Below are 11,176 nucleotides of genomic sequence, written 5' to 3'. Positions count from 1 at the left end.
ATAATTGTAAGAATTACTGGGCCCCAGCCCCATAGTTCAGAGCCACTGCTTTGAAATATCTGATTTAAATCACAGCTAAATAGATTAAAACACTGAACTGTTTGAATTAGGATAATTTACAGCCTTCTTATGCTCACACAGATTATAATAATAAAGACAAGTTCACAAAGCATGGTCTTTCACAATGCGTTTCACACAAATGTTTATCAAAATACAGATTAGACAACTTCAATATCCAACACAACACAAGAGTATTTTCATTTCCATGTAGGAACTAGATGAGCCAGGAAGACAGTGACTGGATACACAAACCTCACTCAAATTACAAATGAATGTTGTATCAAAACACTAATGTAAAATGACTTCATGTTACGGGCGAAACCTGTATAAAAGTTTGGGAAACAAGAACACCCTATACGCCCGGTGTTTCCTTGGTGACGTGGGCTGATTTCCGAAAAATGTTGCCCTTTTTCTCTGTATTGTTTTCCCAATGCTATTTTTGCCATGCCAAAGATGTACAATACACTGAACACCACCACAATTAGCTTGTAAGAGATAAACCTACATAATGTCCATGTAACTTCCCACTTATAAGTTCATAAACCTGACAAGAACTGTCCATAATGCTAAAAAAGTAGAAAATCAAACAGCTCGCCTTGGTCTTCATGCAATTCATTGCCAAAATTCTTTTGTTCTATTGCCACCTCCTTACTAACTGCGTTTTCTCTCTCTCTGTGGGTCAATTTACACTTTGCTATTTAATTGCTTTTTAAACTGCAAGCTGAATTCATTACGCTGTACATTAACAGTAATGGCTCTATGTGTGTCCTCTGGAGCAATACAAGACTACAGAGAGAATGGGCCCCTCCTTTTAGTGGAAGACATGAGACAGGAGGAACACAGGCCATGAAGAATTAGGACTGTCTGTTAGTGTTGCGTTGGAGACGGTGATTCACAATGGTGAAAATTTGGGCCTTCAGAGTCACTTAAAAAAACACAGTAGAAGTTCTAGTGCTATGACACCCGGATCATCTGGGCCACGGCCTCGTCTCCGGTCTGGTTCTGGTCCTGTTGCTCCTGCAGGGGAATGGGAGAGGAAAAGGGTCAATCATTACCCTCACACCTAATTCAGATATGCTTCACTCAGCACCTCTAGAAAACATTTCACACACAAGCGTTTACACTAGGGTTGGGACACCATGATTTATAGCGTCAAGAAGAGCACTGAATAACCAAGAGAAAACAGTGAAAGGTTTATGTTTAGCAAGCTGTCACCTCATGGATTTCAGAAGGGCAGCTATTTAGACTTGTTCTATAGAACTGTTTAACGTTAAATAAAATAAAAATGACTTGACGAGACTTGTTGAACAGGACTATGCATCACAAGACAGTTTACACTATGGTTCAAAAGTTTTAATAGTTGTGAAAGTTTCTTATGCTCATCAAGGCAGCATTAATTTGATCAAAATAATGATATATGAAATACAATGAAATATTATTACAATTTAGAATAAGTGTTTTATATTTTTGTAATTCCTGTAATCGCAAAGCTGAATTTCAGCAGCCATTATTCCAGTCTTCAGTGTCATGTGATCCTTCTGAACTCATTCTAATATGTTGATTTGGTTGAAAAAGTTGTGCTGCTTAATATATTTGAGGGACTGATACATTTATTAAGGATTCTTTGATGAATAAAGTTAAAAAGAACAGCATTTATGTGAAATACAATTTGTAACATTTACTGTATTTACTGTCACAAACAAAGATAATCTTACCGATCCTAAACTTTTCAACAGTAGTGTAATTTGTTTACAAAGTGTTATTTTTGCCAGTGAACCTTTTGGAAGTCAGTAAGAATGTTTATTCAGAATAAAAATCACAACATGTGACAAAAATGAAAACAGTGACCACACTGCATAGGTATGAAATCCAAGCACAAGGACAGAACCAGATCCAATCCAAATAAAAAAACAACAGAAATGCTTCCTAAAAAGAAATGTAGAAAACAACATAAAAAAAAAAAAATAATAATAATAAAAAAATAAAATAAAAATAAAAATAATATATATATATATATATATATATATATATATATATATATATATATATATATATATATATATATATATATATATATATTCAAACAATGTTTCTTTTAAACTGGACCCTCAAAAATTCATTTTAATTTTTTTAATGCAGTGATTTCATTATTGAAACTGACACAGTTTGCCAATGACAAGCATTCATGCTTTCTTAAACCTCCATCCTGTTAACAATAATAGTGCTTGGATCAAACAGACAATCACGTGAAAGTCAGTCACATCGCATTAGCAATTCTCAGTCTTGAAAAGCTGAATCAATAGAATGCAGCCAGGAAATATCAGTGTTTTCATCCTGATTATGTCATGACAGTGAAGTGACTATTTTGTCTGTTAAATATGGCAGGAATGGAAATCCAAGTTCAGATAGACAGGTCATAAAATACCACACAGCAGATTTAGCAGTACACATGCTTAACTAGCAATGAGACATGATGGGACAGACTCAAGCAGCCAACAAGCACTGGAAAAAGCAGGAGGTGATGCGTGCAAGAGCAGTCAATGACAGCATGTCACACAAAGAAAGGAGCGAGAATGAATATGCTAAGGAGCTCAATGAGAGCAAAGATGAGTGTCTATACGAGGGGGGAAGTATGCTCGGGCAGCCAATGCATGCTTGTGAGTTCGGTGGCATTGCGTAGGTCTTCCTGCTTGACATGGCCCTGTGCTCTCACCTGCATGGCCAAGGCCATTTCTTCTTTCTCTTTAGGCGAGAAGAACCGCCCCCCGTCGCCACGCTTCCGCTGCATGGCGTGTTTGTGCCGTGACTCGTGAAGATATTTCTGTAGAAGAGAGTAAGGATTCAGCCTGGATATGAGGCATAATTCATGTCAGAATGCCTATTTTGGCAATCAGAAGAGGAAGACTCACCCTTCTTTCTTTAGGGATCTTGCCCTCTGCCTCTAACTTGGCACGGGCTTGGCGTCTCTTTAAGATACGATGATATTGCTTGGCATTAACATACAGCGGCTCCTCTTCGAGCATCTCTGCCCCAGGAAGAGGGATTCGTTGGATGGCTGGCACAGCACCACTACCCGGCACCATCTGGCAGAGCGGGCAAGAAAGGGGCACGTAGAATTAATTCAGTCTGTTATGTCCAAAAACATAAAATTTATTCGCAAATATAACAACTTCAATCAATCAAATCAAATCAAATTATAAAGCAATCCAGTGATCAGTCAGGTGACAGCTAATGTAATATAGACTGAAATTTGATGACACACTAGTGTGAGAAAAGGACACCCACAGAACAGCTGAGTGGATCATTTGTGAAGAGGCGACAGGCAGATATCAGCCTTAAAATCTACTCAGTGCTAAAGATTAACACACAGCGGATGGAGGTCGCCACTTTCCACTTGCTTCTGAGTAAATCATCAAATTCTAGGAAGATTCCTCAAATTAGGATTTTTTAAGACACTGAATACTATTATGTATTAAAAGAATAGTTTCATATATATTATCAGTCATTATTTACACCCTCATGTTACTCCAAACCTGTATGACTTTCTCATTAGACACATACACAAAAAATAAAGATCCTAGTCACTTTCTTCATGTAATGAAAGTGAAACCAGGGATCTAGAGTGACAAATGACAAAGAAAGCACCATTCACAATTAATTTCATAAAAGTGACCAGTTTGAATTTATATTTGAAAATATGGTATGATATTTCAATTATACATCTCAAATCTCATTCCCACTTCTGCATATTCAAACTTGTCACATCATCTGTTAATCTGAAACAAAGTCATCTATGATAACTGCTCACATAAAATTGATATCATTTTATTTAAAGGTGTCATTTTTTAGTTTGAGAGAATTACTTAAATTTCACCACTTTCTTTTTTACTTTTATGGTACTTTTTTGTCATTTTAAAATTTGACAGATCAGATCCCAGATCCAGATTGTTTTCTTTGTAACTTTGTAATTGTAACTGAAATAAATTAAAATATAAAATATCAGCTGTAACCTTAAATGAAAATTAGAAATGTGACAAAATAAATAATTTTTTGTAATAAAATTTATAAAACTAAAACTGAAATAAAAATCATTTTAAATCTATCTATCTATCTATCTATCTATCTATCTATCTATCTATCTATCTATCTATCTATCTATCTATCTATCTAATTACTTAAACATTTGGAAAACCATTTGGGTGAACTATCCCTTTAAGGTAAAATCACTCGTGTGTCTGCATGTGAAAAGGCGAGCCCAAAGGCAAGGTGATTGAGATTTAACACAGCATGCACACCCCTACACCTGTGATGATGAATTAAGGGGATGGTTTAAGTTTGTTAGATACCTCATCAGGAGGTCTTACCATGACCATTCCCCCAGCGTTCACCATGTTTCCAGATACTGGCAGGGTAACGGTGACTGTGCCCTGCCCGCTGTTAGTTGTGGAGGTGTTAGCGGCCCCTGCTGCCTGGACAATCTGAGTGCCTGCTGGGATGGTGATCATACCTATGGAGGGGAAAGAACAAATAGTTCTAACCTGAATAACTTTCAGTACAAGCGTGTAGAAAGGTATAATCATGCTTGTCAAACCATGACTGATCATCCATTTAATGTTGTTCGTGTCAGATTTAATGTACATTAATAGAAGACAGATCAACCGGGTGTATATTGTGTGTATTTAAATACCCTGCTGTAGAACTGTGCCATCAGCATTCACAGGCTGGTATACAATAGTCTGTCCTTCAGCTGTTTGGGCAACCTGCTGTCCCTGAACTGTAATCTGCTGCCCCTGTGAAACACAACACAAATTCATTTATATAGTCCATACACAGAAACCTGTGTGAAGTAATAAAATCTGCCTTATCGGCTGCACAAACTATGGTCATTATAGTTAATAGGGCAGCATTCTCTCTCTTTTTGGGCATGAAAATCCATAATATTTCCAAATCCAAATATAGTCCAACTAAACAGAGAAGAGAACAGAATGTGTTTGAGACCTGGTTCTGGCCCGCAGTAATGGCAGTCTGAGGCTGCTGTATGATGATCTGTTGAGCCTGACCCTGCTGACCCTGCAGCTGCAGAGTTTGACCTCCCTGCAACTGAATCTGACCCGGCTGAACCAACTGGATCTACATATACACAAACAAATCAGAAATAACACAAACAGATATTAATTTCAACAATACAATCTATAAAACACAAAATAAAAAATAATGAATATTTCCTTTATAAAATATGTGCATTCATAACAATAACAATTCTCAAGTCTCATAGAATCATCAACTATGAGCATTAATAATAAGATATTAAGATCATTTTACTGTTACGTATATGACAATCTATTGATCTATTGAAGTAGCTTTCCATGTTGACAAGCAGAGTTGCACTTACCTGCTGAAGTCCTTGAGCTCCAGACACGGGCACCTGCATGATCGTCTGGCCCTGAGCTCCAGACATGGCCTGTACCATGATGGGCTGACCTGAGGACGTAATCAGCTGCCCGCCACTCACCTGGACCATCAGTGGCTGACCCTGGACCTGAGCGCACACATACACTGAACGTTAGCATGGGGCCAAAGGGTCAGATGTAGATATTCAACGCAATATTAGACCTACACATGCAGCTACAGGCATTGCACAGGGTATATATGGCAACATTTATTATGGAACCTGAAAAATCCAGCCATGTTTTTCAGGTTAATTTATAATAAATAATACGGGCCCTATAATTTGGGCTGGTGGTAACGGCTGTTATGAGGTAAATAGATTTCCATTCCATGTTTGCATTTTTAAACAAACATGATCATAGTGAGAATCCACTCAAAAGACAATCATGCAGTTCATCAAAATCCATACAGTGCTGTGAACTCGTATGTGTTTGATCAGTGTGAAATGGTTATAACATGCAACACACACTGAAGACAAACACAAGTGATCTTATAGTACTGTCTCTACAGCTATTCTACAAGCTCTTCTTTATAAATTCTTGTTCCAGACACATTAAAAGAGGTGAATCCCACTTCAAAATGTGTCCTGAGCAGTTGCTTTGATGCCTGGGCAACTTGGACAATAGCAGAAAGCTCACTGGATGATCCTGATTTGTTGTAAGTAAAAGCAAGTCATGCTGGATGAGCTCACATCCTCACAGACAGTGTGACATGACACATGCAACATCACAAGCCTGAAGGTCGGAGTTCACACAACTACCTGGAGCGTTTGCACTTGCTGGCCTGTAGCTGTAGCAACGGGTGCTTCTGTTTGCAGCTGTACAGCTGTTACGGTGCCCTGAGCCTGTGGACATTCTCACATCACACCTTGCTCTGCATCATCTCTTACGGTACTACTAAGTGCACTACAAATATTTGTGTGCCTTATTTTATGCTTCCTAACAGTTTAGAAACTTTCTTAATAAGAGGAGCAAAGTCTTCCAGTATTTTTTATTTTACTTTATTATTATTATTGTTGTTGTTGCTATTTTCATTCAAACTATACATTTTGGTAAATTTATCAGTCACCTGGTGGAACCTTTCAGTGAAAAAAGGAAGTTATTTCATTGAAAGAAAAAGTTACTACATTTTGATTCAAAATTAGTTTTCAATAGAATAACATGTACTAATAAACTGTTCACAGTAAGACCAGTAACATGCTTTTAAGAAAGTAAGCAGCATCAGTAATTTCAATGAATTTTAATTTCACGTTTGCTTCATGGAGACAATTTTGTTACTTTTGCAAAATTTTAGTCCCCCCTTGATGTCCAGTTTGAAATCTGGCTCCTGAAGCAAAACTGTTCGAAAACCAGTTCTACAGAAATAATTCAGAAGTTCCTTTGTCCAAAAAAAAAAAAAAGATAATATAGACCTCAAAGAAAAACAAATGTTTTCTTTCTGACTCACATTTCGGTTTAAAAGCATGTTGCAAAACACACTAGGTGTACTTGTGTCACATAAACCTTGTTTTTATCAGGACCGAGAAAAATTCCTAAGGAGAGCGACTGTAGGCCACTACAAGAACTATTTACTCAGTCCTTTCCTTGAATTAGAAACCACTTCCTGAATCAGATTACTCTCCTGCTATATTAAAAAATACTACTGTACCTGATATACAGTCAAATTTACAGTTTAGATAAGTTTAAAAATGCATCAAAAAACTAATAAAAACCACCCTCAAGGTATTTTTTCCATATTAAAAGTAACCGATAAAACAGCAACCTGTTTACATTGGCTCTTACCTGCTGCTGTATTTGCCCATTGGCAGCTTGCACCACTATCTGATCCCCACTGGTTGTAGTATATTGCTCCATATTTCCTTCCTCACCTAATGTGTCATAAAACATTTAAAAAAATCACTTATTATTCAGTATAAACACAACCAGTAGATTTCTATGAAAACAAATGAGATCTGATGTTGTCCCTATCTGCAGGTTTGGGCCAGAAGCCAGTTGTATTTACTTTCCTTGTTGAAGGTGCTTAACATTATGTACAGCATCTTATATTACTTACTTAGGGTATGTCCGATGTTTTTAGCTACACATACACAGTTAAGGGCTAAAAAGTTAACAAGAAGGTCTAAATAATTCACGCATTTAAATCATTTCACAAAACCCTTCTAGGCGGTTTGTTGGGCAAACAACATTTACCCCTTATTATGAACAAACCAACGTAACTAAAATGGGCTGAAATTCAACCTGCTGTTTAATTATCACAAAAACAGCCCCATATTTCACAAACATTATCAGGTCTGTCTTTGTTTTGGACTGCACTAACAGTATCATTCATGTCCAGTGTCTGCGCTCGCGCTCATTCCCTCTCGCATTAACCGATTTGCTTTCTGTATATTTCAGAATTAGTCATTTGGTTGGTCACTGACAAACCAATCCGTGTTGTCAGCTACCATTTCCCTTAGAGCAAGCGCAACCCTTTACCGTTTCTCCGGTTGTCCGGTACCCTTCTGATTGGCTCCACTACAGATCTCACAAACCCAATCAACACAGTGGTGCGGACAAAATGGCGCAAAATGAGCCACACAGAGAAGAAAGGGGGCAGGCTTGACGCATGTGATCGGCGAACGGAGCCGAGTTTTGCCGAGTATGAACGATCCGAGTCGGAAAGAATCGAATGACCGGTGCGCATGCGTGGTTAAAATATATGCTACCGGTGTAATGTCACCGTGAAAGAAGAGCAGAGGGACATGTGAGTGTTTTACAGGCACTGTTTACAAAATGTGTTCACATAGTATTTGACATTATGTGGTTGTATTCGACCAAAGTTCGACAAAAAAGATTACGGTAAATTTGACCTTTTGTATATGGAAATTTAAATGCTCAATTTTATAAATTAGCTTATGTTTGAAAAGTGATGTAGAAATTACGCAGATGTAATGAAATGCTCTGTTTTACAAATGTTATTTAAAGAAATAACATGTTTTTTTTATTTTGAAACTTTGCGTATTTAAGGCAAAACGCCACAGATGAATAGGGTAAATATAACATAAAATATATAGATTTTATCATCTTACCATACTCTTCTTTTGATTAATCATAATACATTAAGACAATTGTTTTGTTTTACAAGTTTTCTGAAATGCTATGTTTTCTCTTTTTATCACTTAATAAATCAGAAACTGTCAACAGCCAGTAAAAAATAGCAGTGCATGAGAAAAACTTTGAGAATGTATTGTAATTGAAATCTACAGATGCAAATTCAAAACTAACAAGTGCACACAAAAAACAATCCTGTACTTTCAGTGCTCTTTTCTTCAGACGTTTCATCAGACTCTTATTTTAGAATTATAGATATTATTTGATAAATATTCCTTTTTATATAGGATTCAATTGCAGTTTTCGATGTCACTGTCTTTGTGTCTTTGACTGAATAGAATGGGCACCCCGTGGAGAATGGCCCAAATGTTGGCCACCAAACTGGCCCCTGGATTTGTCGGCATTCTAGTCGAGATGCATACGGGTGGATGTTACAGAGGTATCCTGACTCTCATCCAAAACAGAGACAACAGGAAGACATGTTTGAAGATGACCATGATATGAATGCAGTAGAAGCCAAAATGAACTCTATTATTAGTTGAGTCCTTATACAGAAGCACAAAAGCAAATACTTTTGGCTTCATGCATTAACATTATTTCCTGTGCAGTGAAGAGAGGAGAAGGCATAAAACAGCAAAGTTTCACATCATCAAGAGGAAAATGAACAATCCTGGAGCCCCAGAGAGAAGACTCAGCTGGGATGCTATTCAGCAGATAAGGTATCAGTATGAATATGTCTCAAATACCTGATTCTGATTGGTCAATCACACAGCAGTCAAACATTTTAAGTAGTGCTGTCAAACGATTAATCGCATTCAAAATAAAAGTTTTTGTTTACATAATATGTGTGTGTACTGTGTATATTTATTATGAATATATAAACACACACACATACAGCATATATTTAGAAAATATTTACATGTATATTTTTATATTCATATATTTTATATTATATAAATATATTTAATATATAAACATAACATATTTTTCTTAAATATATACATGCATGTGTGTGTATTTATATATTCATAATAAATATACACAGTACACACACATATTATGTAAACAAAAACTTTTATTTTGGATGCAGCACTCATTTTTATATGACTGTATGTTTTTAACCAGCATTCAATTGCATGACATGCCTGTGTTAAAAAATAGCCTTGGAGGACTTTAGTAATTTTAATATTTGTTAAGCACAAAAACCTTGCATGTTAGATATCCATCTATTTGCCGTGTTCTGTTAAATACACACTCCTGGTTAAGAGTTTGGGGTCAGTAAGATTTTTTTTTAATGTTTATTTGATCAAAATACAGTAAAAACTATAATATTGTGAAATATTATTAGATTTTAAAACATGTTCTTTCTAAATATATTTTGGAATGTAATTCATTCCTGTGATTGCAAAGCTGAATTTTCTTCAGTGTTACATGATCCTTCAGAAATCATTCTAATATGCTGATTGCTGCTCAAGAAACATTTCCTTATTATTTTAAGTTGAAAACAGTTGTGCTGCAGTTGTGTTTTTGTGGAAACCATGATACATTTTTCAGGATTCTTCAGAATAGAACATGCAATTGATTTGAAATAGGAATCTTTTGATGTAATATGAATGTCTTTACTGTAATTGTTGATAAATTTCATGCATCCTTGCAGAATTTAATTTAAATAAATTTCTTTTGAAATAAAAAAAAAATTGTACTGACCCTAAACATTTGAACGACGGTGAATTTTGTAAATAAAATAAAATTTTAATATAATCTTTTTATAATTTTCTAACAATTTAAATTTGGTACATTTCTGCATATGATAACATAATAAAATAATTTTAGCTGTATATAATAAAATATCTTGCATCTAGCCAAACCTTTTGTCGTTATCTGCTTGCCCTTCTTTTTACAGGTACTTAAAGCAGGAGTCCCCAGAAGAATGGACACTAGAGAGATTAGCCGATGGTTTCTCTGTAAGCCCTGATGTCATTTCCAGAGTCCTCCGCAGCAAATTCACCCCATCAGCAGTCCGGAAGCTAAAGCAGGACTCAAAAGTGTTAGCTAGTACTGGGCCACAGTCTCTCAGGGATGGCAAAACTGAACAGTCCAGACTGTCAAAGACTGCTACACCAGCCGGTCTCCCCTCTGGAAACACAGGTGCCCTGACAGCACTGAGTAAGGAGCACTTGCTGCGAGGGAGACTGACACCGGACTCGTGCCCTCTAGTGGTAACATAGTCCCATCACAGCTATCGGCTGAGCAGAAAGTGACTCCTGCTTTACAAGAGCAGCCTGACTCTACAGCTGAAATGGGCATGAGGGATGATATAGAGTTAGAGGAGGAATGGGATGGAGTGATTCTGACCAAGGAAGAACTAGAGCACATTACACAAACACTGAAGAAAAAGCCCAGTCCAGTGGAACAGAAGGGAAGAGAGTTTTTTGACAGTGAAGGCAACTTCCTGTATAGAATTTGAGCAATGCTGCCAAGTTATCAGTGTTTATCAAAACACTTGTTGCTCAAGTCTAGGCCTGTTCTTTTATGAATATTACAATTTGCAACAAATCTGACACAGCTAGAGACAAGCT

General features: G+C 36.6%; 2 protein-coding genes across 7 annotated transcripts; one reads left to right on the top strand and one right to left on the bottom strand.

The window, feature by feature from the left end:
* Positions 1-173: 173 nt before the first annotated feature.
* On the bottom strand, positions 174-8,082 carry LOC306848263 (nuclear transcription factor Y subunit alpha-like). Of its 6 annotated transcripts, none has more exons than XM_079382713.1 (9): positions 7,983-8,082; positions 7,290-7,375; positions 5,453-5,599; positions 5,059-5,190; positions 4,748-4,850; positions 4,407-4,567; positions 2,970-3,143; positions 2,774-2,881; positions 174-1,077 (listed from the first exon to the last, which is right to left on the bottom strand). In XM_079382713.1, exons 2-9 carry the CDS (start codon positions 7,359-7,361, stop codon positions 1,015-1,017), a joined length of 960 nt encoding a protein of 319 aa, XP_079238839.1. In that variant the 5' UTR covers positions 7,362-7,375; positions 7,983-8,082; the 3' UTR covers positions 174-1,014. The 6 variants fall into 6 exon arrangements, with proteins under 6 accessions (XP_079238839.1, XP_079238842.1, XP_079238843.1 ...); XM_079382716.1 differs by having other exon boundaries at positions 4,425-4,567; positions 7,983-8,079; XM_079382717.1 differs by having other exon boundaries at positions 4,425-4,567; positions 7,825-7,995.
* A 112-nt stretch (positions 8,083-8,194) lies between these two features.
* On the top strand, positions 8,195-11,064 carry LOC306848318 (neugrin-like; the record flags this gene model as incomplete). Its single annotated transcript, XM_079382787.1, is given in 5 exon segments — positions 8,195-8,250; positions 8,936-9,135; positions 9,206-9,316; positions 10,501-10,763; positions 10,766-11,064. Coding segments are annotated over 4 exon segments (783 nt in total). The 5' UTR covers positions 8,195-8,250; positions 8,936-9,025.
* Between the last annotated feature and the right edge of the window lie 112 nt (positions 11,065-11,176).

This window comes from Barbus barbus, assembly GCF_936440315.1.
Source record: "Barbus barbus genome assembly, chromosome: 28".
Lineage (NCBI taxonomy): Eukaryota > Metazoa > Chordata > Actinopteri > Cypriniformes > Cyprinidae > Barbus > Barbus barbus.
This window is presented reverse-complemented; position numbering and strand designations above follow the sequence as displayed.